The sequence below is a fragment of the Accipiter gentilis genome, chromosome Z (genome assembly GCF_929443795.1).
Source record: "Accipiter gentilis chromosome Z, bAccGen1.1, whole genome shotgun sequence".
NCBI lineage: Eukaryota > Metazoa > Chordata > Aves > Accipitriformes > Accipitridae > Astur > Astur gentilis.
This window is the reverse complement of record NC_064919.1, coordinates 79,767,504-79,794,863: the sequence shown is the minus strand read 5'-3', so window position 1 is coordinate 79,794,863 and position 27,360 is coordinate 79,767,504. Positions and strand designations below refer to the sequence as shown.

General features: G+C 52.8%; 1 protein-coding gene across 1 annotated transcript in view; it reads right to left on the bottom strand.

Moving 5' to 3' along the window:
- NOL6 (nucleolar protein 6) overlaps positions 1-25,972 on the bottom strand; it is a 35,343-nt gene extending 9,371 nt beyond the window's left edge. The window contains exons 1-24 of the mRNA XM_049795062.1: positions 25,929-25,972; positions 25,615-25,827; positions 24,487-24,603; positions 24,041-24,220; positions 23,255-23,423; positions 22,359-22,493; positions 22,051-22,214; positions 21,443-21,563; positions 21,063-21,121; positions 20,799-20,900; positions 20,148-20,263; positions 19,580-19,757; positions 19,043-19,165; positions 18,734-18,882; positions 15,610-15,685; positions 13,573-13,713; positions 13,157-13,274; positions 12,783-12,937; positions 12,403-12,566; positions 11,800-11,952; positions 10,517-10,614; positions 9,114-9,238; positions 8,864-8,953; positions 5,675-5,872 (exon numbers count right to left, since the gene is read on the bottom strand). Coding sequence (XP_049651019.1) covers positions 5,675-5,872; positions 8,864-8,953; positions 9,114-9,238; positions 10,517-10,614; positions 11,800-11,952; positions 12,403-12,566; positions 12,783-12,937; positions 13,157-13,274; positions 13,573-13,713; positions 15,610-15,685; positions 18,734-18,882; positions 19,043-19,165; positions 19,580-19,757; positions 20,148-20,263; positions 20,799-20,900; positions 21,063-21,121; positions 21,443-21,563; positions 22,051-22,214; positions 22,359-22,493; positions 23,255-23,423; positions 24,041-24,220; positions 24,487-24,603; positions 25,615-25,827; positions 25,929-25,934 — 3,150 coding nt within the window. The 5' untranslated portion in view covers positions 25,935-25,972. The remainder of the gene's footprint in view (positions 1-5,674; positions 5,873-8,863; positions 8,954-9,113; positions 9,239-10,516; positions 10,615-11,799; positions 11,953-12,402; positions 12,567-12,782; positions 12,938-13,156; positions 13,275-13,572; positions 13,714-15,609; positions 15,686-18,733; positions 18,883-19,042; positions 19,166-19,579; positions 19,758-20,147; positions 20,264-20,798; positions 20,901-21,062; positions 21,122-21,442; positions 21,564-22,050; positions 22,215-22,358; positions 22,494-23,254; positions 23,424-24,040; positions 24,221-24,486; positions 24,604-25,614; positions 25,828-25,928) is intronic.
- Positions 25,973-27,360: the final 1,388 nt, after the last annotated feature.

Below are 27,360 nucleotides of genomic sequence, written 5' to 3'. Positions count from 1 at the left end.
GATGGGGCTCACTGCATCACGGCTGCTGGAAAAAGAGAAGCCTTTTAGGGAGGCCTCTGCACCCAAAATGTGCCTAGCAGCAACTCCTGGTGCAACCGCAGTTCAAGTGACAAATACATCAGTCAACTTTTGCTCAGTGCTTAGAACATTTTAAGTGTTCTCAGCAAGGGATCCACCAGTATAAAAACCCTATTAAAGCTAATTCCAACAAACGACTACATGTGTGGTTAACACTTTAAGGTCTTGATGCTCACAGGTTACCTGACACAGACAGAGCCTTCCCTCACACCCAAACACAGCAAGGAGTACTGCCGAGAAAACCAGTCTGGGGTTACTTCTGTGTCAGAAAGGTTTTAAAAGAAAAGAAATCTGGGTGTTAGGTTTGGGATTCAACTGGTAAAAGGTATTTCAAACTATCCAAACCTTTCCACCTCTGAGTGCCTCATCAGAGCCACATACATATCCTTGTCCTGGGGGTCTGGGGCAGTGACAAAGAAGTATGGGCAAGGGAAAAAGCCACCCAATGTTCTCCTGGCTGCATTAGCAAACATGCCTTGTCCACCAATCCACCAAACTGTCCAAGACTAAAGTCTTCAGTCACTTCCTATGATACAAATCCTACAGGACCTCTGGGAAGGCATCACCAACATAGAAGAAATGCAGCCACATGCACCCTATAAGCTCACCCAATGAGCACAAGGGGCTGATGCCTCGCTAAGCACATGTGTGCCCATATGTGTACGCATGTGCATGTGGATGCACCCCAAGCCCTGGGCACTATGCCAAGGGTCACTTAGCTGCTCTGCAGCTGTAATAGTGGGTAATTTCATGCCACCTCTGCCCCTCCACGGGCATAGATCCAAACAGGAAGGTTTCCTCCATGCTAAGAGAGCTCACAGAACTTTTTCAGTTCATCTCTGCCTGTCATCAGTTGCCATAGGAGGAGTCCACCCTGTCAGTCAAAACAGGAAGGGAACAGTCTGACCTGAAAAGATTTCAGCTGTTCCAGCAACATCCCGTAACCACAGCTTATACATTTTAAGAGACTGAGAATTTTTAATATCATTAATTCCTTCTCAACATGCAGTAGCAAGATACACATTCCTACACCATGGAAAGAAGGAAAGGGACTTCCTTCCAGATAGGTCTTGTCTGAAGGTGCAAGAAATGCAAAACATTGCTTTAGAGGGAAGGATATTTACAGTAAAGCAGGAAATATTTTCCTGCTCATCCGCACAGGAAAGATCTCCCATGTACAAGATGGGCAGCTCCTCAGCCACAAGTTCTTCCACAGGCATGTACAGCCAGAGAAAGCTAAAGCTCAGCAAAAGACATCCAATGACCTAATGACCTACTGAGACCAAAGACCCAGTAAGAAATGTTAGGTCTTTTAACAGCCATTATAGACATGCAGATGGACACGGCACAGGCAGCTTCAACGATCTTCCCCACCATGAGAGAACAGCTCTGGACCTCAGGAAGGTGACCAGAGCCTTTGGGCTTTGTGAGGTCCTAAATGCATGCAGATGAGTATGGCAAGCATGTTGACAAGTCCTGTGTCCTCTGTATCTATCGTCTCTTGAGTCCAGAGGACAGTCAAGCCACCCTGGAGCAAAACCTGCACCGGACGAGCCTTTCCACACATCTCCAGCAAACAGCTGGGGGTTCTGCAGCTCATCAGCCACCACAACACAGATAAGTAGTCATGATGGAGGTCCAATGGGAGCCTCATCTGAGACGCTTAAACTTAATTTAGCCTTGCTGGAAAATTCTCACCAGAACTCAACCCAGGGTTTGCAGGTGCTCAGGACCAAAAGCAGCAGGGAGGCTGGTGATGGCCTGAAGCTCCAGGGAAGCCCTCTCTGCAGGACATCTGGCACCTGCTTTTCCTCAAAAGTGTCTGTCTGCAAAGCCTTCTCATCTGGACAGACTCCCAGAACAGGCCTTTTCTATCAGATCTGTCCTGGAATTGAAGAATTTGCCATCTGAATCCCAGGACCAGCCTTTCATCTGTACCCAGAGCCTCCCAGGCACCAGAGCAACTCAATCAGACCATCTCCTGCAGCACATCTCCTTAGAGCAGGAAAAATTAAGACAGACAGGACTCAGCACCTCCCGTCCTTTCATTTTGTCCTCTGATTAGGCTCCTTGGGGGAAGGCATGCAGCAATCTTTTGGCTCCAGAGCACTCCTGCCTTGCTAATGCCTTTGATTTGAGAAGAACAGAGACCTCTCAGGAGCAAACAGGTTGGACAGTATAAAAGTGGGTCTCCTGGTTACTGGGCCAAGGACACTGGGGAAGATGCTACTCCCTGCCCCTCTCAACTCAATCAGTATGCCCAGGCATTTCCCTTTTTCATGTGGGAAGCTCAGAAAAGGGCAGATGTTTCTTTTCTGCTCATAGAAAAGAACAAAATCCTACAGCATTGCTGCATGGAAGATGTATCCCTTTGTTGCTATAAACCCACCACGGTGGCACTGTCAGCCTCAGCTACAACCCTATTGCTTAATTCTGTGGTTTGTGCTATTAAGGGATAGCAAATTACTCTGAGTCAAAGCCAGCCAGTTCTGCGTCCAAGTGCCTTCTCATCCAAAATCTCTTGTAAGTATTCACTGCTGTGACCACACTCCTTTCCAGCATCATCTTCTTGCTGCATTTGGATCACCCCATGGCTCCCAGCCTGCAGGATGAGAAGGAGCTGAATGCCACTTAGAGTAGTGAAAGCCAGGGGAAGAGAAATACAAGGGTGGCGGAGAGGCTACCATCCAAAGCCAGGTCAAAGCACAAAGCTGATGCAAAGGTCTTGCCTCTAAGCAACAACATCGGTACACTGAGACACAAAGCCAGATGATTTCTGATGGAGTAGTTTCTACTGACAGCTTGACATCACCTGGTTGCTGGTGACCCTGCAGTGCAAAGTCAGCTTTTGAGGCCTTCCAACACAGATGGACACTGCTGAGTTATTTGAGAGCACATGCAGCATCACCTCTGTGATTTTTTCAAGGGAAGAAACACCTGTTTGCCCAGAGATATTCATCAGTGCCTTCAGGTCTGCTTGCTACTGATCTGGAAGCTACAAGAGACAAGTGAACTAGTACTGCAAGATACCTCCAATACGATGGCCGCAAGGGAAGACAGCCATACCTATCTCAGAGCCTTCAAGAGGAGGAAAAGCGCCCCCCCAGACAGAGGCAGATTTCAGGCTCTCTACCCCATAGCTCACTCTTCAGAGAAACCTGTGACCAGTTCCTGCTTTGTTCCCTCCTCAGCACCCTCAGGTCAAAGAACAAGAGGCACCAAGTGAACACAATGCTGCTTCCAACAAGGCAATATGACCTTTGCTCGTATCCATGTTTCTTCACTGTGATGTTAGTACACTGGATTTAGGACCAGCTGTAATTTGTAATCCAACCAAACCCTACTTCAAGTCTATTATTACCTGTATTAGAGAAAACAGGCAGTAAAAATTCAGACAGCTTGGATGTCACTATTGACTGGACCAATTAAGTCATAATTGCTTGGCGGATAATGAAAGCTGCTTTCCAGGGAAGTCTCTTCCGCACCTTTCACTTCTGGAGCCATTTGCTGACACAGAGTTCACTAGAAGCACAGAAAAGTCCTATAAAGTGCAACACACCCTGATGAGTTTCCTGATCAACCACCTTGATATACAGCCAGATTTGCTGCAAGCCGTTAACAGCCCCACCAAGGAGCCTGCTCTCCCAATTGGCTCATCCAGCAGTCTCCAGTTCCTCTTCAAGCAAGAAGTCAGCCTCCTGCCAGGTCTCCATGAGGGTTACTTAGCCCTGACCCCTTCAGAGACGTGGAGGGTCTGGCCCCATGCATACAGGCACCTCCAGTGCCTTGGCAGTTGGTAAAAGGCTCTGTTCACCTATAATGCCCCATTTCCAGCATGGGGTGAAGGATTTCACGCTTAAGATAGTCTATTTCCTACCCACATCTATGTCTCCTGGTTGAGGTTTCATGGCAGCAGGTCAAATCCTCATCACTTAGGGAACAAAAGAAAGGGACTGGTCTTGATACTCCTCCTCAGATCCAGACACCAGGAAAGAGAATGAAATAGAGGATGGTTCCCAGTCACTGTGCTTCCTATTCCATTTTAAAAGTCTGGCGCAGGGTGCTTCTCCTCCTCCTTCTTGCACATCCTGGACCCCAAAAAAATCCCCCCATGCTCTCTACAATGTGTCTGCATGACCTCCAGCTTCTCAACCACCTTCCTTCTCAAAGGCAGGAGAGCACTGGACATCTCTCCCCCAAGTCCTCCCATCTAAAGAAGCAGTGCTACTTGCAGAGAAATTGTGGGACAGTTTTGAGGTCTTTCTCAATTTAAAGAGGCCTTGCGTGCATCCCTGTCTTTCACTTCCTCACCCCCCAAGACTGTCCCAACCTGCTGTGAGTGACAGGAGGACTGAGCCTGCACCTTGCTAGAGCTGGCAGCTCTACTGAAGCCACAGCAGATTCCTATGGGCAGAGGTCATCATGCAGCACAGTTGGCAGGCAGCTTGGGAGGTAACAGGGCTGTGCCCAGGGTGAGGAAACTTTCAAAGAAACCCTTGCAAGTTTTCTTTGCCCACCTTCTAAGCTACCTGGGTTAAGATGAAAGGGGAGCTTGAACTGAAAGGGCCCAGCATCTTCCAGCCTGACCTGGTGGCCAAACACTGTGACAAGAAGATGGGAAATCTCCATCCCTGAAGGCAGTCGGCATTCAACAGGACTGGGCTCTGCGCAGCCTGCTCTAATGACAAAGCTAACTCTGCCCTGAGTCGGGAACAGGGCCAGAGACCTCTGCAGCATACTTCCTGCCAAAGCCAGCCTAGGATTCCTGCAGCAGTTCTGACACTGCTCACAGCACTTCTGTGGGTAAGGGGTAATGGCACTTGAAAGTCAAGCCAGGTTTTGAAAAAAGGGCATCACAGTCCCACCTCTGCACACTAACATTTAACTCAGCTACGACATATAAAGCTGGGAAGGGCCAAAGAGGCACTAGCTCCAGATCCAGTGTGGATCGCTAGTGCCACCCAGCATCTTGCATACCTCCCCAGCTTGCTAAGGCTTTGGCATGGCCACACGGTGGAAGAGAACAGGGTTGATAACTTTGGATACTTATGTTCTCCATATGACCACATTACCAACTTCCTCTGCCATCATGTAATCAGACACAGAGAAACCATCCTGTAACCAATGTTCAGCCTCTATGGATCATGCAACCATTTTCCTAACAGCAGGAGCCCTACGGGTACCAGGCCATGGATTCCTGTACATCGCCCCAGAAAATACAGGGAGCTACTGTCCATCATGCACGCCAGTTGGTGTAACAAGGCATAAAAAGTCAATTAACTGACTAGAGACAAATGGCTTAAAGATACTTTTGCATTGAAATATAATATTCTTCAGCAAAAGCTCCAGGTGCTTTATATCTGAGGTCATTCTCACATCAGCAGCACTCCCATTTCCATGGAACAGGTGGTGCATTCACCAGGTGTTCTGCTGAAGAAGCAATCTGAGATGCACACACAGAGTAACAATCCCATGCAAAATACATGAAGATGTCACCAACTAGGTCCTGCAGTGGCAGGCAACCTGAATGCCAGAAGGCAGCTCACCCTTATGCAGGTAGCCATCCCCTTGTGCCTCCCCAACAGGCCATGCTTACTCTCAGCTCCTGAAGGTAGCACTGTACAGGGTCATAATCCACCACAGGAAAGAGGATCTTCACAGCAGTGCTGTTCTTCACCACACCCCGGGAAAATGACTTTAGTGGCTGGTCCACACTCTCCAGATGTCGAGGAATCTGGTTTGGATTCAGGTGGATTAGGACATCGTAGAAGTCCAAAGGAGGGCGAAAGACCATCTGCAGGGAGAGAAGACCAGTGCTACTCAATATAGGACATAGGCTAGCAGGAGACATGAGAGAGGTTTCCCAAGTTCTTGCTTGCATTTTATTCCCTTTTCCCTAGAAGGCAGTAAATCAGACCCAAAATTTTTGTGACATTAATGTCAGAAGTTTGCCAAAACATCCACAGGAAAAACATGGCTATGGTGGAGCCACAGGGAGCTCCAGCCCATACTGGCCACTTCATTCCTTCTGGGCTAAGACACGTCACCATTCCAGCATGGGCTCTGCTCACGTGAGAAGAATCTGACCCTCAACACCCTACCCCCCATGCAAGTGCTGTTAACAAGGACTCTGTTGAGACCAAGGTTGTTCCTCCATGGACATCTCCTGGAAGATAGACTAAATGTTCTCTGGACCACCAAAGTGCACCAGGAAGGACACATTTGACTGCCGCAGCCCAACTGTACAGCAAGCTCAACACTTAGAGAAGGGAGCTGCTCCCTACCCACATCAGATAGCTAGCCAGAAGGACTAGACTCCCTACCCTATTGCTTTCCCAGGTCAGCAGAAAAATCTAACTGCTCTGTTGAGGATTTCTTGGCTGGGCGAGGGCATGTGAGCAGTGCAGCCGTTAGGTGGGAACGAAGCATAAGTTTACAAAGTGCTGGAGCAGACAAGGACCCTATGTCCTTGTACACTGGGAAAAAGGAAGATAAGAAGAGCCTGACAAGCAACTCCTGGATGCCGAAGAATGAGATAAGTAACTGCTGGACACCTCGTGAAGAAGCTTGCACAGCCAATAGAGGATAAGATAGTGTCGCGTGAACCGGGGTATTGTACCAATTAGAGTATTGTATAAGGCACGTGCACAAGCACATAAGGTATATAACTGTGCTAAAAGTTGTAGTAAATGGACTTCACTTGATCACATTGGTCTGTGCGTGATTTCCCCTGTGGATCCTCCGCAACACTGCTCTCCCCAGGACTCAGGGATGGTGCCTGGAGAGGAGCTTTCCACAGGGCCAAGGGTGGTCCTCTCCACCCCTGACCACAGACCCCAGGAAGCCCAACCAAGTGCATGACAGTGGGGTGGGAGGTTGAGCAAGGGACACACAGTGAGCTGAGACAGGTAACCACACCACATGTGGCAGTCCCAAAATGAAGTGGGCGGTCAAGAAGCTAACAGGAGCTGAACGACACCCAGGGGACACAAGGAGCTGTGTAATAATGGGATGGTCCTGCCTGTCCAACAGGAGTTACCCCAGAGGGCAGCAGCATCTTCCATCAAGCAGAGGGTGACAGCCAGCCCCATTAATGGAGGGGAGCAATCCCAGACACATAAATATTTGGACTGGCAGGATCTGGCACTGTGGATGCAGCTGTACTAAAATAGAAAAAACTTGAAATTACGTGTACGTATTCATGGAGTAAATGATGCAGAGACATGAACAGAGGCATGGGACACTGCCCATCTTGGAGCTGGCAGAAAACCCACTGCTTGAAGCTGGTTTATAGCCAGGCTGGGGAGAACACACATGAAGAACATGAGTGACCAGGACCGAGTCCCAGCTCTGGTCCACACAGACCCCCACTTTCCCACAGCTGACCCAGCCCATGGCTTATTGTACTCCCCGGGGAGCAAGGGAATGGGGCTCACAAATCCATGTCTGCATCTGCATGAGAGTGGACACTTCTCCACATGACCCAAATGCAAAGACAAAAAAATCTTGGAGCACCCTCTTAGATACATGGGAAGAGGAAGCAACTCCAAGTTGCACTGGAAAGGCTTTTCCCTCCTCCCAGCCCCAAGCTATGCTTACAGATAGGTTAGAAGCCCTGGAAACAGTGTCCTATGTTCATCCCTAAGGAACATCACAGGCCTGGGAAGACACCAGTATGGGCCAGAGGGATACTCTGGGGATGGGAAAGGATCCCACTGCAATGGCCAAGAGGAGGGGAGAGGGAAGGAAGACCAAGGAGGCTGAGTCAAGGGGTTGGGAGGATGCTACGGACATGCAATGGCTCATTTTGGGAGGTAATCACCACCAGCTCACACTGCACCTCTTGAATTTCAGTCTTGGGTCCGCAATGTGACTGTAGCACACCAGGCGCGTCTCACGTGTACAGTATCTCATCCCTTCACAACCCTGTAACACACACCACTACCATCTCAAATAGATCTCACGCCTGTAATACCTGCAGCACAAAATGCAGCAGAACCGAACCCAATTTCGGTAAATCCTTTTTATATTGTCTAGGCAGGAAAAAAAACCATCTACTATATGTGGCTGGGTTTTTTCCTTAGATAAATCTGTCATATCTAACCACTGTTTAGCTTTTTGTGTCCTCTCAGCTTTAACTGCCTAGGTCACTACTTGGTACCCCAACAAGCTCCCCTCCAAAACACAAGTAACTCCCTTCAAAGGGCAACTAAATATGTCTACATCTGCTAGGTCCATTTCAGTAATGGATGCTTTAACTTAAAAAATAAAATCACTGAGAAAATGAAAAGGGTTAAACTATATATGGCCTTGCTCCTCCACTCAAACCAAAATAACATCTTTCTGAACTGCCTGTTAGCACCCTACCAAAACCTCCACCACCTTGGGCTTGGTTAGACTCGAGCACACAAGCCAGATTTGCACAGCTACACCAACACAGAGTCTCCCAGAGGGGCCATTTGCTGCAGTCACAGATACATGACCTATTTGGCACAGGAACACCATGGGTTTGCTCACATCCCAAGAAAACCAGAGAATACGAGACAAATTTGTCCCAGTGACTGATATTTCACTCCAGGTTGCTATGCAGAGCTGGATCCCCCATAAGCAGTGTAGCACAGCAGGGCACCAGCCTCTGCACTCCCCTCCTTGCTGCTTTTCATCCCAGGGCAACCACGCATGACCACAGCCTGAATCCTACTAACACATTCCAGTGAACATGACCAAAGACCAGTATGCTTTGCCAGTGCCTGAAAGCCCTTGTGCTGGCACCCCAGGGAGTTACCTTCACATCTTGGCTGTTTTGCGGGTCCATAAGCTGCTCCTCCAGGGCGCGGAGAGACTCTGAGGCCAGCACGAGAAGGCGCTGCAGGATCTGGGGAGGGAAGAAAGCCAGAGGGTGAAACCTGGCAGTCCTGGATATAGCAGGGACCCTGCTCACCCATGCAGCCGTTGGAGCTCGCTCCAGCACTGGGAGCAGGGAACTGCCCCAAGCCAGTAGCCACCATGGGGCAAGGACAGAGGGCCCAGCTCACCTGCACTGAGGGTCGCTCTTGGGTCCACATGGAGCTCCACCAGTCTTTGGGGGTGGCGATGAACATGACAGGGAGGCGAGAGCGAGCAGCCACAAACTTGTTCTTGATCTCTGTGCAGTCAGCCTCTGAAGAGGATGGGCAGATGGTTGAGATGCTCTGCCCCTCCACAGCCCTCCAGCCTCCTTACCCATGTATTGCAGCCCAGAAAAGGGCAGTACAACAGGCTTTAATCTCTCCCAGCCCTCTGATCCCACAGGCCACAAGCAACCAGAGCTCCATCACCTCAGGCTTGCTCTGCTCTCAGGCTTCCCTCAGCATCCACCTGTGGCAAGTTTTGGAGACAGGATGCAGGGCTAGATGGATCTTTGATCTAAACCCACTCAGGTGGGCCCAGACATGGCAAACACTGGGACTGATGCAGGCTGGGAACTCACATTTTAAGCTAATGACAGAGTTTGTGCCCAAAGAGTTTTCTACCTATTTCCCCACCACCACCCCTCAAGGGGGGGGGGGGGAAAAGCTTTTTGGCCAAAACCAATTCCCATTTAGTTCATTAAAAAAAGCTGGAGGATAAAAAAATATCAGTTTCCAAACCCAATTCTCTCGCAAGCAGCTTGACTTTTTTTTTCTAAATCAGCTTTAAAAGCTGGGTGTAGCTACCTCCTGCACCCCCAAAACTACGCAAAGCTAAGACAATCCCGAGGTCTCTTCTGGCTCCCGGGGAAAGACAGCACATATCCAAAAGACAAACCACAGACAAAACACGAGGAAGAGGGCAGGACCATAGGTCTGCTTAGATGCGCCAATGCACTCCTTTGGAAACCAGAAACTTTTACTAGGAGATCTTCAAGGCTCAGGAGGCAACAAAACCTGAAAGACTGCAGCTCTTTTCTTTTGCAGGTTTTGAAATTGGGGACTAGCAGATCATCTCCATGATCTAAGCGGCTCAGTGAGGCTCTCAAAGCAGACACGCAGAAGGCTTTGAAGCTTCCTGTTCAAAAGCTGAACTGTTCTCCCAGAACAACCAAAGGTTTGGGCCCCCCAGAGGCAGGGCAAATCCTCAAACAAAAATGCCAGCTACGAAGGAGGAGAGGGCTTCAAAGACATGACCATGTCCAACACCACCCAGGTTTGTCACAGATTTCAGCGAGACCAGAAACAGCAGAGCATCATCACCAAGATCCACTTCTTCAAAGACAGGCAGGGGGAGAAAAAAAACACACCCCACAACCAAACCCATCCTGAAGCCAAGTTAAGCACAGCAGGACAGAGCTAGGGAGTGGAAAATCTCCTTGCCCCTGGCAGAAGCTGTGACGCCTCCATGTATCTCCTAGAGCCAGGTGCTGACCAAAAAGGGCTCAAGACCCTCACACTGTGGCTCTCCTGCATTGCTGCTTGCTCACCTGTGAGGCCAGCATTCAGGTTGACAATCAGAGGGTTGTTTTTCCAGTCAAAGGTTGCCAGCAAGTCAAGGAAGCGCAGGAACCCCACCTGGGGAGAGCTGCCAGTAAGACAAAAGTTAAGCACTCACATTTGCTCCCCTGGCAGCAAGAGGAGCTGGGCTTGGGTGTGAGTTAGTGATGCCCAGCCCACACACAGCCCAAGAAGGGATGTCTGTAGTGAGAAAGGGAAGTCCAGGACAAGCATGAGGCAATTCCCCTTCTCCAAATCCCCAGGGAAAGTCCTTCCCCCTTGTTTTTCCCTCCTCAAGTAAAAGAAACGAGCAGAAAGTGAAACATTGCCCCCAGTTGCCCCATCTCCTGACACTCTCCCCACCCAGATTCCTGGGGTTGGAGCAAGAGGGAGGTGGTGAGAAGGCTGCTCCCATCTCTGCTGCAGCTCTGAACAACAGCCAAGCTCCCACTGTGCCTCTTCCCCTGTGACACAGCAGGTATGCAAAACCAGAGAGCTGGGAAGACAAGAGCTCCTACTAGCAGGGTATTTTAGGAGACAAGAAAACATTCTAGGCATCAGGCTGTTAGTCCTGCTACTTTGGGGAAGGAAACTGGACCCAGAGTGCAGGGCAGAGTAACCTTTTGGATCCACACAGAGCAAAAACACTCCCTTTAACTTCATTTCACTCCCTCTGGGCCACATCCCATCCACCTGCCAGGGGCCAGCAAGCAATTGGCCCTGCAGGGTTATCTACCAACATTGCTACTCCATTCAGCTTTCAGCAGCCAACCTTTTGCCCTTCCCTCAGGAGTCCTCTCCAGGACGAAGGACGGCTGTAGCTGCCAGCACCACTGTAACATCCCTCGAGGGAATGCAGGAGCCCCAGCATGCTGGTAGCCACAATGCAGCCCCCGCCCCTGCTTCTCCTGGCCATCACCCCCAGGATGAGGGGCCCCACCAGTGCTCAAGAAGGCACAAGACACCCCACGGTTGTGCCACCAGTACCCAGAGGCCACAAGGGCACTTGCTCCCATCCTTAGCTGCTTCCCCCCTTTCTCTGCAGCAGACTAGGGGAAGCCACAGCCCCACAGCTCCAAGCATCCCCATCTCCTCTGGCCAGCCACTTCCAACAGGGCTTGGGACAGCGTTTTGGCAGCACAGGGGCCTCACACGCCCTGCTGTGCACCCTCCCAGCACCTCCTGCCCCAGCAGCATCCCATCCCTCCTCCATTCCAGGTAAGGAAAAAAGCACTACATCCCCACTGGGCCAGCCTAGGCTCCTCATCCTCACCTGGGTGGCGTGAAGGGGGCCGGGTGGAGGAAGAGAAATGCTACAAGGAGGTCCACACACTCCTCAGAGATGTTGTCGCTCAGGAGCTGGGCACAGACCCAACGCTTGGCCAGCCGGCAAGTACTGCCAAAGACAGGGTGCTGCTGCTGGAGCCTGCAAGGAGGGAGACAAGCCACTGCTCAACCCATACATCCCAGCACCCAGAACGGCCTTTTGGCATTCAGCAAGAGAGAAGGGAGGGTCAAAAACCTTCCAGAAACATGTCCACAGCATTATGAGCACAGGGCACTCTCTGGGGTTGTTGAGATTTTGGGGAAATGAAGGGGAAATGCTGCCACATGCTCCTCTCTAACCATGCTCCTCTTTGGTACTTGTCCCCCATACCAGTGACCTCAGATGTGACAACAGGGCCAACCAGTGCCACCCCCACCCACATTCATCCCTCTGTCCTCCCACAGAACCTCTCACAAGGTGGGCTGAAGGGCCACTTCCCATGGTGAGCTCCTCTCCCCACATTACCCTCCAATACTCAATGGCACCTCCACACTGGCTTCCAGCCACATCCTGTGTCCTGGCCCCCCAGGCACGCCCTGCCTCACTCACCCATGCAGGGAGCTGGTTAAATAGGGCAGATGCAATGTCTCCAGCTCCAGCTGCCGAGACTCCTCTGTGTCTTGGTACTTCAGCATCCCTTCTGGGGTGACCACTTCCTTCAAGATCAGGGGCTCCCGGTGGTAGGCTACTTGGAGACGGAAAACATAGCCATCCTGAGATGGGAACAGAAAGTGAAGTCAGGCTTGGTGTGCTACACTGCACCTCAGGGACACAACAGCAGTATCCTGGCATCAGCTCAGTCTCACCATGTTCTCTCCTATGCCCATCACCCAAATCCTCATTTTGTCCAGTGGGGGCACTGCTATAACCCCCCACCTGCCTCCTCAGTAACAAGTCAGGTCTGGAGAAGGTCCCCATCATCACCCTACCTTGTACACATCGGTGTGGGTGACGGCAGGCCTGCAAACCAACTGGTGCTGCTGCTGGAGGAGCTCAGCCAGCTGGAGGTGGAAAGCCGCCTTGATGCGCTTGATGGCTTCTTTGTCCTGTGGCCACTGGCCACTGCCTTCCATGTGGCAGATGACTGAGAGCAAAAGGACAGCAGGAGGCCAGTGAGCCCCATGCAGAAATGAGGTGATGGATGGGGGTGGCTAGGACTAGATGTTACAGCACGAGAGCAGTAGAAGCCAGGGCTCTGCTCCTGCCTGCAGCACACCAACACAGCAGTAACAGAGCCAGCATTGCTGCCTGCCTCTGCTTCCCCCCACCAAATCATCTCCTGCTCACATCAGTCCCCACTTACCCTTCAGCGGGGCTATGTAGGCCGGGCAGGGCTTCTCCTCTGAGGGAAGTAACAAGTGCTTGGTCCTGATTCGGGTATGGAAGGAATAAATAGGCTTCATGGGAATGGGAGGGAAGACCTGAGAGAGAGCAGCAACCTGAGGACTAAGAACAGGGAGCAGAAAACCCAGGGCACCCTGCACCTCCTCACCGCAAACCTCCTGCCCCAGCAAAGCCCTTCAGCACAGAGGGCTTAGCCAACTTGTGCATAGCAAGCCCCAGGGACAGGGCAGCAAAGAAGAGGCACCACATTCCCCCAAGGGCTCTCAGGAGCCACAAAAGCAGAGAGTGACTAATTCTCTCTGTTCCCCCTCACCCCAGGGCACCCCCCAGCTCCTCACAGACCCCTATGCATGGGCTGTGCCCAGGGACACTCACGTCCGTGTACCGGAGGGCTGGATGGACGCCCTGCACAGCTGTCACCGTCAGCGGCAGCCCCTTCAGATTCCAAAGCTTGCGGCTCAGGTCATCGTAGGAACAAACGACACTGACCATGGCCTCCTCGCCCGTACCCAACTCCTGCAGACATACAGAGAGCCTCTCTGTTCACCTCTCCCACTCCTGCACAAGCACCCACCTTGCCTCCCTCTTGGACTGGCATCACAGCCAGGCTCCAAGAAGCCAGCACTGCCACCCCAGGGAGCAGCTTCTGGCAAGAGCACTCAGCAAAATGGGGAGGTAAGAGACAGAGGGAAGACAAGGAAAAGACTGTCTGCAGCTCCCCAGCAGCCACAGGCATCCTAGAGGCTATGTTTCAAGTGGCAAAGAAAATTATTTCCTGTGCAAGACACTAAGGCAGCATCAAATGCTGTACTGCCAGCATTCTCCCTAGAAATGAAGAAGCTAAGTGTGATCTGGGAGTAAAGAGATCACATACTGTCAAGGTGAGAGCTCTGCTACTGCCTCCCTACCAGTTATCGCAATGCCAACAGAAGCGTCACTTAACAGAAAACCACACTGACTGCATCCTTAGCCAAGGCAGAGCTGGGAAGCACGGCAAAAGCAAAGAGAGAAAATATCCAGAGCATGACAGGAGCCCTGAAGAAGGCAAATGAGAAGAACCAAAAGAATTGCTGCTGTCCTTGCTGCTCACATCTCCCCAAACCACAGCAGAGGAGCCTGAACGAGAAAGAGGAGACATCACTGGCGTCATACCACTCAGCTCACATGCAGCCGAATTGAGCTGCACTCACCCAGCCAGCCTGGGCTTTCTGGCAGAGCAGCAGCACCCTCTGCAGGGTGTACCATGAATGACAAACCCCCGTCCTGCCTGTCTCTAAAGCTGGGTGCACCATCCATCTTTCATCATCCCCCGTGTCCCTCGACCACCACAGAGTCCTTGGGCTGCCTGCACACAAACAGCTGGAGGAGCAGAGACAGACACCCCTACCCACCAGCCCACGTACAACAGCGAGTTTCTCTGAGTTTCTCCTTCATTTGAGGACTGGCAACAAGTGGACTCCTAAACACCCCTCAGGCTCAAGGAAGCGCATCCCCTTTCAGCATGGTGTTTATCACCCTTGCTCATCACCGGCTAGCTTGCAGGGACACAGATTTTGCTGCCTCACCAGTCAACAGGCTGTACAAACCAGCATCTCATCCCAAATCTGACACGCAGCTCTGCCCAGACTGCAACTAGTCCTAGCACAGAAGATTCTTTCAATCAGTTTTGCTCCTCTTTGCTCCTAAGAAGGGGAAAGGAAAAAACTTCCTCCTCCATCCAACAACCAGGTAAAAAGCTGGTTTTACCAAAGACCAGCAAAGCAGTGCCAAAGTACTCATGGCTCATCTCCAGACTTTAATTTCACAAGCTGGAGAGCAGAAGTAGGGAGGGGGACATTTCCCAGCCTCCAAGATGCATGTTTTCTGTCTGAAAGCGACATTTCTTTGTTTCAGCTGCACATTCAGCTGGAGCACTACGTAGGTCTTGGTGGACATGATAAAGCACTTTGAACCATGACAGAAAAGATCTTTCTCCTGGGTTTCCCAGCTAGACCTACAGGATGAAGGCACAGAAGCGTCTGGCCCATGTCCTGATGGATGCAGGATCTGAAAGGTGTAGCCAGAGGGGCACAGCGGGCCAGTGATATATCCTCAGACAATGTGGACATAGTGGACAGAGAGACAGGCCACTGGGATACTTTCAGGGGAAAATGGGGTGTGGGGGCTGCCAGAGCAAGAGGACTTTAGTGACTATGCCTTGATTGACATGAAAGGCTTGACAGATTGATCCAAGGAGAGCACCGCACTGCCCATCAAAGTGCCCACAGGCAAGAATTTTCCTTACCCTCGCTACCTTCTCTTGGGAACCAGGCAGCTGCCTCAGGGCCACAACACTAGAATGACCTCCCTAAGGCCCTCCCCACACAACCCTTCCTTGAGAAACCCACAGCCCTGCTGGGGGACCAACCATACCTTTTGCCCAGTCCTGATCACAGACTCAAGCAGGGCTCCATTGTAGCAGATGGAGGATTCAGGAATGTCCGCGTGGCTATGTAGAAGAAGACAACAGAGCATTAGAGCTACAACTTGCCAATCCATACACCCTGACACTGCACGCTGTATCCACAGGCAAGGGTCAGTCCCAGGATGAGGAATCTCTCCACAGAGGAAGGTCATGGTGAGAAGACTGATCTCTGTGCATTTCTCCCACGCCCAAGTTATCCACCCAAAGCGGACCAGCAACTCATGCAGCTTCACAGGATTCAAAGCCAAAGCCGTCCACATGCAGCCTTTCCTCACAAGACTGCTAATTGAGTCAGGATAAAGAGGCCCAGGCAACCCCTTCATTCTGTGCAAGGGGGTCTCGTTTTCGGCAGAACGTATAAAGTGCTACGGGGAGGCTTTCCAATGCTGCAGGGAGACCCAAGCTTGTGAACCACTACAGGGTCTCAGAGGATTTCATGAAACATCCTGCAAGGTCCAGACAGCTTCTTTTCCAGCTCTGCCAAAAATGAGTGTCTCAATATCCCATCTGCATGTAAGGGCAGAACCATACTGCCTCCTTCCCCTTAGCATTACCATCAGCACAGGCTGCAGCACCATGTGCTTGCCCTCTCTGCCTTCTCTTGGAAAGCAGCTCCCAGCATCAGGACCACAACTGAAAGGACCTCCAGATTTCACAAAGCCAAAAAGAGGGGCACAGAATGAGGGGCTGGTGGGGAACGTGAAGCTCAAGGGCAGCTTTGGCTGCAGTGACCATGAAACGGTGGAGTTCAAGATCCTTAGGGCAGAGAGGAGAGTGCTCACTACCCTGGACTTCAGGAGAGCACACTTTAGCCTAGTAGAGTACCATGGGATAAAGCCCTAGATGGAAGAGGGGCCCAGGAAAGCTGGTTAATGTTCAAGGATCACCTCCTCCAAGCTCAGGAGTGATGCATCCCAACAAAAAGGAAGTCAGGCAAAAACATCAGGAGGCCTGCTTAGATGAAGAATGAGCTCCTGGACAAACTCAAACACAAAAAGGAAGCCTACAGAGGGTGGAAACAAGAACAGGTAAGCTGGCAGGAATACAGAGAAGTTGTTTAAGCAGCCAGGGATCACATTAGGGAATCCAAAGTCCTGACAGAATTAGATCCGGCCAGGGACATCAAGGGCAACAAAAAAAGCTTCTGTAGGTTTGCTGGTGATAAAAGGAAGATGAGGAAAAATGTGGGCCCTCTCCAGAAGGAAATAGGACACCTGGTTACCTGGGACATGGAGAAGGCTGAGGTACTCAACAGGAAGTGCTTCACCAGCAAGTGCTCCAGCCACACAACCCAAGTCACAGAAGGCAAAGGCAGGGATTGGGAGAATGAAGAACCACCCACCATAGGAGAAGATCAGGTTCGCAACCATCTAAGGAACCTGAAGGTGTACAAGTCCATGGGACCTGATGAGATGCATCTGCAGGGTCCTGAGGGAACTGGTGGATGACGTGGCTAAGCCACTATCCACCACACTTGAGAAGTCACGGCAGTCTAGAGAAGTTGCCACTGACTGGAAAAGGAGAAACATAACCCCCATTTTTAAAAAGGGAAAAAAAGGAAGACTTGGAGAACTACAGGCCAGTCAGTCTCACCTCTGTGCCTGGCAAGATCATGGAGTGGATCCTCCTGGAAACTATGCTAAGGCACATGGAAAATAAGGAGGTGACTGGTGACAGCCAACATGGCTTCATGAAGGACAAATCATGCCTGACAAATTTGGTGGCCTTCTACAGTGGGGTTACAGCACTGGTGGGCAACTGACACCATCTACCTGGACTTGTGCAAAGCATCCGACACTGTCCTGCACAACATCCTTGTCTCTAAAGTGGAGAGACATGGACTTGACAGATGGACCACTCAGTGGATAAGGAATTGGCTGGATGGTCGCACTCAAAGAGTTGCAGTCAATGGCTCAATGCCCAACTGGAGAGCAGTGACAAGTGGCATTCCTCAGCAGTTAGTATTGGGACCAGCACTGTTTAACATCTTTGTTGGCAACATGGACAGTGGGATTGAGTGCATCCTCCTCAGCAAGTCTGCCGACAACACCAAGCTGTGTGATGTGGTCAACATGCTGGAGGGAAGGGATGCCATCCAGAGGGACCTTGACAGGCTTAAGAGGTGGGCCCATGCAAACCTCATGAAGTTCAGCAAGGCCAAGTGCAAGGTCCTGCACATGGGTCAAGGCAATCCCAAGCACAAATACAGCCTGGGAGGAGAATGGATTGAAAGCAGCCCTGAGGAGAAGGACTTGAGGGTGTTCATTGACAAGAAGCTCAACACAACCTGGCAATGTGTGTTTGCAGCCCAGAAATTGAACCATATCCTGGGCTGCACCAAAAGAAGCGTGACCAGCAGGTCAAGGGAGGTGACTGTCTCCCTCTACTCTGCTCTCATGAGATCCCACCTGGACTACTGAGTTCAGCTCTGGGGCCCCCAACAAAAGAAGGACATGGACCTGTTGGATCAAGCCCAGAGGAGGGCCACAAAGATGATCAGAGGGCTGGAGCACCTCTCCTATGAAGATAGACTGAGAGAGTTGGGGCTGTTCAGCCTGGAGAAGAGAAGGCTCCAGGGACAGCTTATAGCTGCCTTCCAGTACTTAAAGGGGGCCTACAGGAAAGCTGGAGAGGGACTTTGTACAAGGGCATGTAGTGACGGGACAAGGGGTAATGGCTTTAAACTGCAAAGAGGGTAGGTGTAGATTAGATGCAAGGAAGAAGTTCTTCACTGTGAGGATGGTGAGGCACTGGAACAGGCTGCCCAGAGAAGCTGTGGATGCCCAGTCCCTGGAAGTGTACCAAGGCCATATTGGATGGGGCTTTGAGCAACGTGGTCTAGTGGAAGGTGTCCCTGCCCATGGCAGGGTGCTTGGAACTAGATGATCTTTAAGGTCCCTTTCAACTCAAATCATTCTATGATTCTGATTCTACAAAAATGACCTATACCATCCCCCAAAACACGAAGCTGTCAACGGTGTTACTAGGGATGTGGCATAAGCCAGGAGAGCGGCAGTGAACCCCACACAGCTGCAGGTCCCCCAGCCTCAGTGGCTGCTCGGTGCAACTTACAGCTTCAGCAGGTGCCTGACAATCTGCTCAGGAATGAGGCGTTTCTGGCAGGTGGTGTCAGCCTCCCACACCACTGCCTCACAGATGCTGCCATCCTGGAACCGCCGCAGCTCTGATTTCTCCCCCCAGAAGGTCCGGAAGTCCAGGGCCTGTGGAGCGACATTGGCCAAGCCAGGCCAGGGACACGGGTCACCACTGGGGCTGGCCGAACAACTCCCATGACCACCAGCCAGCCCCGCAGCCATCTGCAACCACAACATGGCTCCAGCTCTGCTCCACCCTACTCAGCACAAGCAGGGCTCCTCTCACCTCAGGGTGATCAGCCTGCGGTCCCTTCTCCAGCGTGCTGGCAGCAAACTCAGGGACAAACAGGAGCCCAAACGTCAGAGGCCCGACATCCTTGTGTTTTGGGGGCTCAGCATCAATTGACCACTGTGGGAAAATGAAGAACATGAAGCACAAAGAGAGATGAGGTTCCTGGAGCAGCAGCTGCTGGGATATTGGGCTGCTAGATGCAGCTATGTGCTGCTATGTGCTCTTGGGTGCCCGGATGAGCATGGACAAGGAAACCCTCATTTAATAGTCTCCCCAATGAAAAAACCAATTGTCTTCTCCCTGCCCCATTACTGGGCCAGCACTCCTGCCCAGGCCAAGCCCAGACCAAGCCTCCCAGCTGCACCCCATACCCTAGTGCAGGGCCTCAGATCCCATATTCCCCACAAAGGGGACAGGCCTGTCTCCTCCCCCAGTAAGGAAAGATCCCACACCATGCCCAGCAGTGCCACAAGGGACACAAGAGACCCCACATGCTACGAAGGATGCCGTGTCATTGTCAAGCTGCACTACCTCAGGGATCTGGGGCAAGGAGTGAGCCACAAGCAGCGCTCTCCCAGCCAGCCCACGGGCCAGCAGCGACACAACAAAGGGAAGGGCCGTGGCCACGTAGTTCCCACCCCGATCCATCAGCTCGTTCAGCAGTTGCATCTTCTTGCAGGCACCCTGCAGCTTGGAGGCATGCTTCAGGCTAAAGGAGAAGGAGACAACCTGGTCACCCACCTCTGCCACCAAATCCTTTCTAAGAGAGATATGCTAGAGGTAGGATAAAGTGGGGACCTGATGGTCCTGGCCCAGGATGGGGGCTACAAGAAGAAACACTACAGTTTGGCATCTCAGGATGCACCACAGAAGACACTGGTCCTTGAAAGGCCAAAGCATTGCCCTCCTCCTCCTGGGAGGCTATCTAGACAGTAAAAGTGAAATGGCCAAATGCAAGAGGCACCAGTGTCTATCTCAGAAATAGCAGGGCCACCTCCCAGCAGGCAGGTCCAAATTCACCCCAGTCCAAAGCCAGAAGCAGCCCACTCCTCTCCAACCAGGCTCCTCAGCATCACCCCACCAGCACAGTGAGACTCACTGGAAGACGTGGTCAAAGGCTCTGAGCATGGGCTTCGCGGTCATAAGCAGCACCTGAAAGCCATCCGCCATCCGATCATCCAAAATCTCCATGGAGCGCTTGGCTTCAAACTGGACCTGAGCAAGGAGATAAGACAGAGCAAGAGCATGAAAGGGAGGAGAAAAGGAAAGCAAATCCCTCCAGCAGTGGTCACCAATGCTCCCCCATTAACCACAGCTACACCAGCTCCATGGTCACCAGCAGACCCTGAACCCAGACAGCCTCTGTCCTCAGCCTGAAGCCAAGTGACTGACAGCTGTCACTGCCAGTCAGACAGTTTCTCCTTGATATCCCACCACCAAGGTGTTTTTTTTCTGCTCCAAAACAGTTACTTCTGCTAAACAGCTGCTTGGCTTCACCCAAAGGTGCCCACAAAGAGGAAAACAACTTTCCTCCATCATTCAAGCAAGACAGGTAAAGCAGCAGTACATCCAAGTGTTGAAATTCAGTTCCAAGCTTCAGAGCTGGAGACAGATGTTAAAAGCTTAAAAAGCAACACTGAACCCCCTCCTCATGTCTAACATCCTTCTCCAAGATGTCTAAGTACCCTCTGCCTGCCTCAGTTCACTCCTAAGACAGCATCTCAGGACACCATCACAACCTGCTTGGTACCTGGTGGTATTTGCTGGCAGTCATATCAGCGCAGAGGTTCACCAGCCCAGAGGGATCCACAAAGACTACTTCAAACGCCTGGTGGAAGTCATCCAGGACAGGCTGAAAGACAAACACGGTCCTTAGTGCCACGACACAGCACAGGCACCAGGGCACCACCATCTCATTGCCATCCGACACCCCTCTAACAGGCATATTCCTGTCCAGACAGCACAGACAGCCCAGCCAGACGCAGGCACGAGATGCCCCCAGAGGGTTCCTTACCAGGGATGCATCCACATCCTTCACTAGGCTGATCCCCGTCACACTCAGGTCAGTGGTGGCTGTGGGCAGACAAGAAGGAACAAGTCACACCACAATACAATCCACATCTCCTCCACTGGTGACAGTGGTACAGCTATGTGCCAGTAACACCATGGTCTCACAACACTTAACAGTGCTACAATGCAATGCTGGCCTCCATCTTGTGATGGGACCTACTCACTCCTCTGCAAGCTGTTCCATCCAGCCCCACTCTGCTGCCTCATCCTCTCCTGTCCATCCCACCCCCAGGGTGTCAGCATCAGAGAGAGAAAAACCACAATTCCCCCTTCCCCCACTGCGTTCAGGCTTTTTCTTGACCAGAAAGGCCCCTGGAAACTCACCCAGAAACTGCAGGGTGCTCCTCAGCACCTGGTACCCACTCATCATCTTGACAATCTTGCGTTTCATCAGCAGGTAGGCAACCAGCATGGAGACCAAGAAGCCGCTGAAGCACCCCAAGCCCTGTGAAAACACAGAGTGGAGTCAACAAGAGCACAACAAGGCACTATGAGTCCCCCAGAGCCCACCCTACAACTGCTTCTGGCCTCTGTCATCAGGAGCAGGGCAGTCCCCACGCCCACCAGGAAGATGTTGAGGCAAAGCCTTGTACAAGGAACAGAGATACGGATCCTCTTGCAGAAAAGGCAAGAACTCAAAGTTCTTTGGGAAATGGGGCGAATACCCTCAAAAAAATCCTGAAACCAAAAACCTGCTACATCATTCCAGGGATCCGAGAGAAGCACAATTGTCTGGCACACAGACTCATTGCAACCCACAGGGTAGGAAGGAGCTCCATGAAACCTAAGACAGCTCGAATCAGAGTCACAAGCCCACCACACCACCCACCACAACAAAACCACCACCACTCCACCCCTGGGAAAGGAGAGCAGGCCAAAGGCAGGTTAGCCAGGCAAGCAGAGCCTGCCCTGTCCCCTGGCACAGGACATACCTTGCTGAGCTGCCGCTGGTTCAGCCAAACTTTGAGAAGGGCCAGGCCATCCTTCATGCCTGGGAAGTCAGTGGCTGCACTAGACAAGAAGTGCAGGTGAGACAGCAGCACCGTGTCGCAGAGGATGGAGTTGTTGTAGTGTGGGGTCGGGGGCTCGGGGGCTCCTGTTTAGGGAGACAACAGCACATTAGACCCAACCACAAACCTTCCATTCATGGAAAAGGGCTGCAGTAAACCCACCTTCAGGCACTGGGTGCAGTCTCTGGCTGAACCAAGAAGACTTGTGTTTCCCCAGTCCCAGGCCCTACCTTCTTTGGGGGTGCTCTGCTCCATGAACCAGGCTGTCCGGACATTGTTCTTGCTGGGGTAGAAGCGGCTGGGTTTGAAGAGACCGGGGGCAGGACAGGCATGGAGTCGGACGGTGACCATCTTCTCATCCTTGCCTGTAAGCACCAGGGGGTAGATGTGCAGGAGGAAAAGATGTCAGAGGTTAACTTGAGAAAACAGGGAGCATCGCCAGCTTAGGTAAAGGAAAAAGCTCCTTACCAGCAAAGCTCAGCAGCAGTAGAAATCATCTCAGAGCAGACAGTGATCACATCCCAGAGCCAACAATAACCCTGAGGTCACATTGCTCAAGTCCAATTCCCATCTTCATCCCCACTGGCCAGTCTGGTACCACAGCACTCTCCTGCCTGCCCTGGCCTTGCCACACCACTGCCTGCCCCAGACCCAAACCTGGGTTCTGCAGAAACAAGCAGCACCCAGCAGCCCAGGCATCCCACATCATCTCAGAGAACACCAGGCTGCACACAGCTGCCTGGGGAAGGCAAGAGGATGGCAGGGAGCAGGGATGGGTAGAGCAGGGAGGAAGGACAGTGCTAGACACAGACATGTTTTTGTAGGGTCTGCTTTACTCCCTGAAGTACCTACAGGGTGGGCGAGCCAGCAAGGCCAAGGCTGGGGAGCCCAGCCAAGCTGCAGAGGGGGACTGGGAGGGGAAGAGACCTTAAGGACTACACTCTCTGTGGAGGGAGAGGACAACTGGGAGGACTGAAGCTCCAAAATTTATCACCAATTGTGACGACAGCCCCAAACTGACCCCTCTCCAAAGGGCCTGTTAGAAGGTGTGAGATCACCACCAGCCCCCTCCACCTAATGCTAGTACCCGCTCACACCCCCCACCAGAGCAAGGCTCAAGTGCTACCTTGAGGTCTCAGGAGCAGGATGGGCTTGAGATGGTTGCTGTTCATGTAGGCAAACTTCACGCTGCCAAAGAGCTTCTCCCTGGAGAACTGCTGGGCAATGTGGGCCAGGTACAGCGCTCTCTTACGGTGGTAGCGCTGATTCAGGTTATCTTTATCCTGGAAGATTTCCTGGGAAGAGAGGGACAGGGCAATTCCACCTCACCTGCCTGCAGAGCTCAGTTCAGCCTGAGGCACTATACCACTCACCACTCACCCCAGCCCCACAGCCAGCCCTATCTCAGCCATGTGGCTACAGCCCCAGGGAGCTCCAAGTCAGTCAGGAGTGCTACCTTGCTGCTGGCTCACGAGGCCCTAGGATCGCAGGAGACAGGGTAGAGCCATGCAGCAGAACAGCGTGTTGCTTCATCTCAAACCCCACTACAGCTAGTCTGGGCAGCAAGAGGAGAGAGTTCTAGAGGGGTAACAGCCTGCAAACATCACCCTCCTTGTAACACAGTCCTGGGAGCTGGGTACAAGTGCAACGGGGTACAAAGATAGAGAGAACCTATCTCACCAGCAATGAGGAAGAGGTTCAGCCCAAGCAGAGAGAAGGAAGATCCTCATGAGAAACTAAAATCAAAGCACCTGAAAACTCTGATAGAGCAAGCTCCCCAGCTCCTCGTAGGAGTCACCACACTCCATGTCCAGATGCTGCAACCTCACTCAGGAATGGAGAGGACAGGGCAGGAGGGGAGGGGGCTCAGCTGGGCCCCAGACCACTCAGGAGCAGGCACGGTCAGACTCACCCGCGGCATGGTCACTGCCACATCCACGTTGATCTCCGGCTTAATGCAGGTGCCCAGCAAGTAGCTGCCCACCACCTTCAGCTCGGTCGGGGGGACGAAGCGGAACTTCCCCTTCACGCTGAACGGTACCTGAAGGAACGGGACCTGCACACCCTTGGGGAGCCAGGCCTGGTCGGTGAGCTGGGAACAGACAGGACATACAAAATGTTCTAAGCATCACCAACAGCAGATGCACAGGGACCAGGACCCCTCTCCCCACACAACTGCAGGCACCTGCACCCAGGGCTTAAAGACAGAGTGGCCCCCGTGCCCCTCCAAGATAAAGCAAAGTAATATTTTTTCAGTTCCTAAGGGAGATAGTCCATGAGGACCTCTGCTTGCACAGCAACAGCAGAGCCTGCTCCATAGAGGGGTCTTGCCACCTCCTCCATGCCTCTGGAACGTACTTCAGTTTCTGGGGTCTCCGGGATGGCACTCAGCAGGCTGTTAATTTCATGGAGGAAGGCATCAATCTTCTTCTTCTTTGTCTCCTTCAATGTCACCTCCTTCAGAAGCTCTTCGATCTGTAGGGGGAAAGGGGACCATCAAAGGCAGCTACAACACTGCACAACAGCTACAACTATGCACAATTGCTCCTGCCCTTTACCTTGTCCTCCAGCACCAACCACAAGCCTGGTGAAGAGGGCAGCAGGTGAGCTGGGGAACACTCCTGCACCTCTCCATGAGCCCTGCCTGGAGCCGGGAGTCCGGTCAGCCCACGGGCAGAAGAATAAGGCAGCTCCTGCTATCTCCTGTGAAGTGCTGGAGGGCAATCAACCCCATCCCCACCAACTTCTGTATGAGGTCCAGCCACAAAAAACCCTGATGTGTTTCACATAGGCATAGCTCCCAGAAAGGCTTTTTCTATGACAGAGTATCAGCTTCAGGAAACAACCCTGCAGGTTCACACCATAAGCCAGACCCCAGAGATCCCGCCACCAACACCAGCAGGTAGCCAGGAGATCGAAGCTGCTCCTCATAAAAATCACCAACGTTACAACCACCATCTAGTCACCAGCCTGACCGCCTCCTAACACAGGCAGCTTGCTTTGCCCAGGACATAAAAAAATCCTCCTGTCCCATCCAGAAGCTGGTGAAAGACAGCAGGAGAACACAGCTGGTGATGTTACTTCCTCACCCCGGTAAGCAGCGAGAGATGCCAACAGTCGCACTTCCACCATATCGCAGTTATGTGCTGGAGGGGTTCAATTTTAATGGTGTAAACGAGGCACAGAGCCTGGCGCGGGATGGTACCAGGAATTACAGTGGAAATACCAGTAACACGGTGGGCGCCTTGTAAAGCCTGTGCCTTCCGTCCCTGCCCCGTGCCCAGCTCCTGCAGAGGAGCGGCCGCTGCCCAGATTCATCGGGCCAGGAGGGCTCAGCGGCCCGGGGGCTCTTCCCCAGGCGGTTCCTGGAAAGCTCCGGGTCCGGGGTCCCGCTGCACCCCCATCCCCCCGTCCCCCAGCTTTGCCCCCAGAGGCACTGAGCGCGGCCAACGGCGGTTCCCCGGGCCGGCGGGCCTCCCGGCTGACCTGCAGGCGGAGCAGGCTGGAGTGGAAGAGATCCTCCGTCTCCTTCAGCTGGCTCAGCTCCTCGCTGGTCGGCGGCTTGTAGAGCTCGGCCCGGCTCAGCTTCGCCGGCTGCAGGGCTCCGGCCTCGCCCGGGGCGGCCCTCTTCCCACCCCGCGGCGCGGCCCCGGCCCCGGCAGGGGGGTCCCGGCCCTGCGCCGCCGCCTCCGGAGAGCCCTGCGAAGAGAAGACAGGACGGTTCGAACACCCAGAGCCCCGCGGGCCCCGCCGCACGGGCCCCACGGACACCGACCCCCAAGGCCCCGCCGCCGCCTCACCGCCATGGCCGCCACCACAGGCACACACACACGCGCGCGCAAGGGCCCCGCCAACCACGTGCAGCGCCCCGCACCCTGCAGGCCGCGGAGCGCCGCTCCCCATTGGCCGCGCGTCACAGCACGAGGCTCCTATTGGCCGCGCCGGCGGCGCCCCGCCTTCCCGCCCCGCCCAAGGAGCGTATCTCGCTTGAGCGGACGGGGAGGAGGAGCGTTTCCTCGCTTTGCGGCAGGTCGTGAGGGGCGCGGTACGGTTTTGCAACAGTTACGGGTGCTTGGTGGCAGCGCGGCTCCGGCCCCGCTGGGCTGGGTCTCCCCGCGGCGGGGGTCGCTGACCCTCGGGCCCATCGCGGGGCACAGACCCAGGCTCGTGTGTCGTGTCCCCCCTCCCCCGAGGTGCTCCCTCCTGACTCGGGCACCGCAGGCCTCTGGCTGGCTCCCCAACTCCCTCGGGCCTCCCCCTCCCATGGTTGGGATGGAGACCAGAGCTGCCTCCGCCGGCTGCCTAAGCCCAGGCGGGCTGTAAGCCAATTCCACAACCTTTATCCCCAAAAGTGCAGCTTTCGGGGCAGCCCGGCATGGTTTCACGTTTGGGCTGGCCGCAGGTGGGTGCTGCAAACTGGCTCACCCCACAGGACAAACCCGATCCAGGACCAGCGTTACCCCACTGACCAGGGCCTACCTGCGGTGTCTCTCGTGTCTCTCAGGGACCCTGATTTAAGCAGTAGCATGTGTTTCACATCGTGTTCAAAAGGGACCTTAAAATAATTGGGGAGGGGAGATTAAGTGTATCAAGGTTTAATAAACATACTAGATTTCAGTTTTCAGTGTGATGCGACTTAGTACTATACACACGGGGAAAATACGGGGCTGTGTGGGTGTAGGGATTAGGTGGGTAACCAGTGCATGAGCTGGGCTCGGAGCAGCTAATGCCAGCTGAATATAAACATGTAAAACAAGCTGCAGTTTGCACAGTACACATGATTCTGGCAAACAGCTCAACCAGGTCTGGAAAATAATCCCTCTCCGGTTTTGAGCCTCGGGTGGCTCAGCAACAGAGCTGCCTTCTGTCGTGAGGATTTTCAAACAACCTTGTGGTGGGTTGACCCTGGCTGGACGCCAGGTGCCCACCAAAGCCGCTCTATCAGTCCCCCTCTCAGCTGGACAGGGGAGAGAAAATATAACAAAAGGCAAGGATAGGGACACCAAAGGAGATAAGGACAAGGAGAGATTACTTACCAGTTATCATCATGGGCAAAACAGACTCAGGGAAATCAGTTTAATTTACTAGCAATCAAATCAGAGTAGGATAATGAGAAGTAAAACTAAATATTAAAAACACCTTCCCCTCACCCCTCCCTTCCTCTCAGGCTTAACTTTACTCCCAATTTTGTCTACCTAAAACCCCCAGGCTGTGCCAGGGAAGGGGGAATGG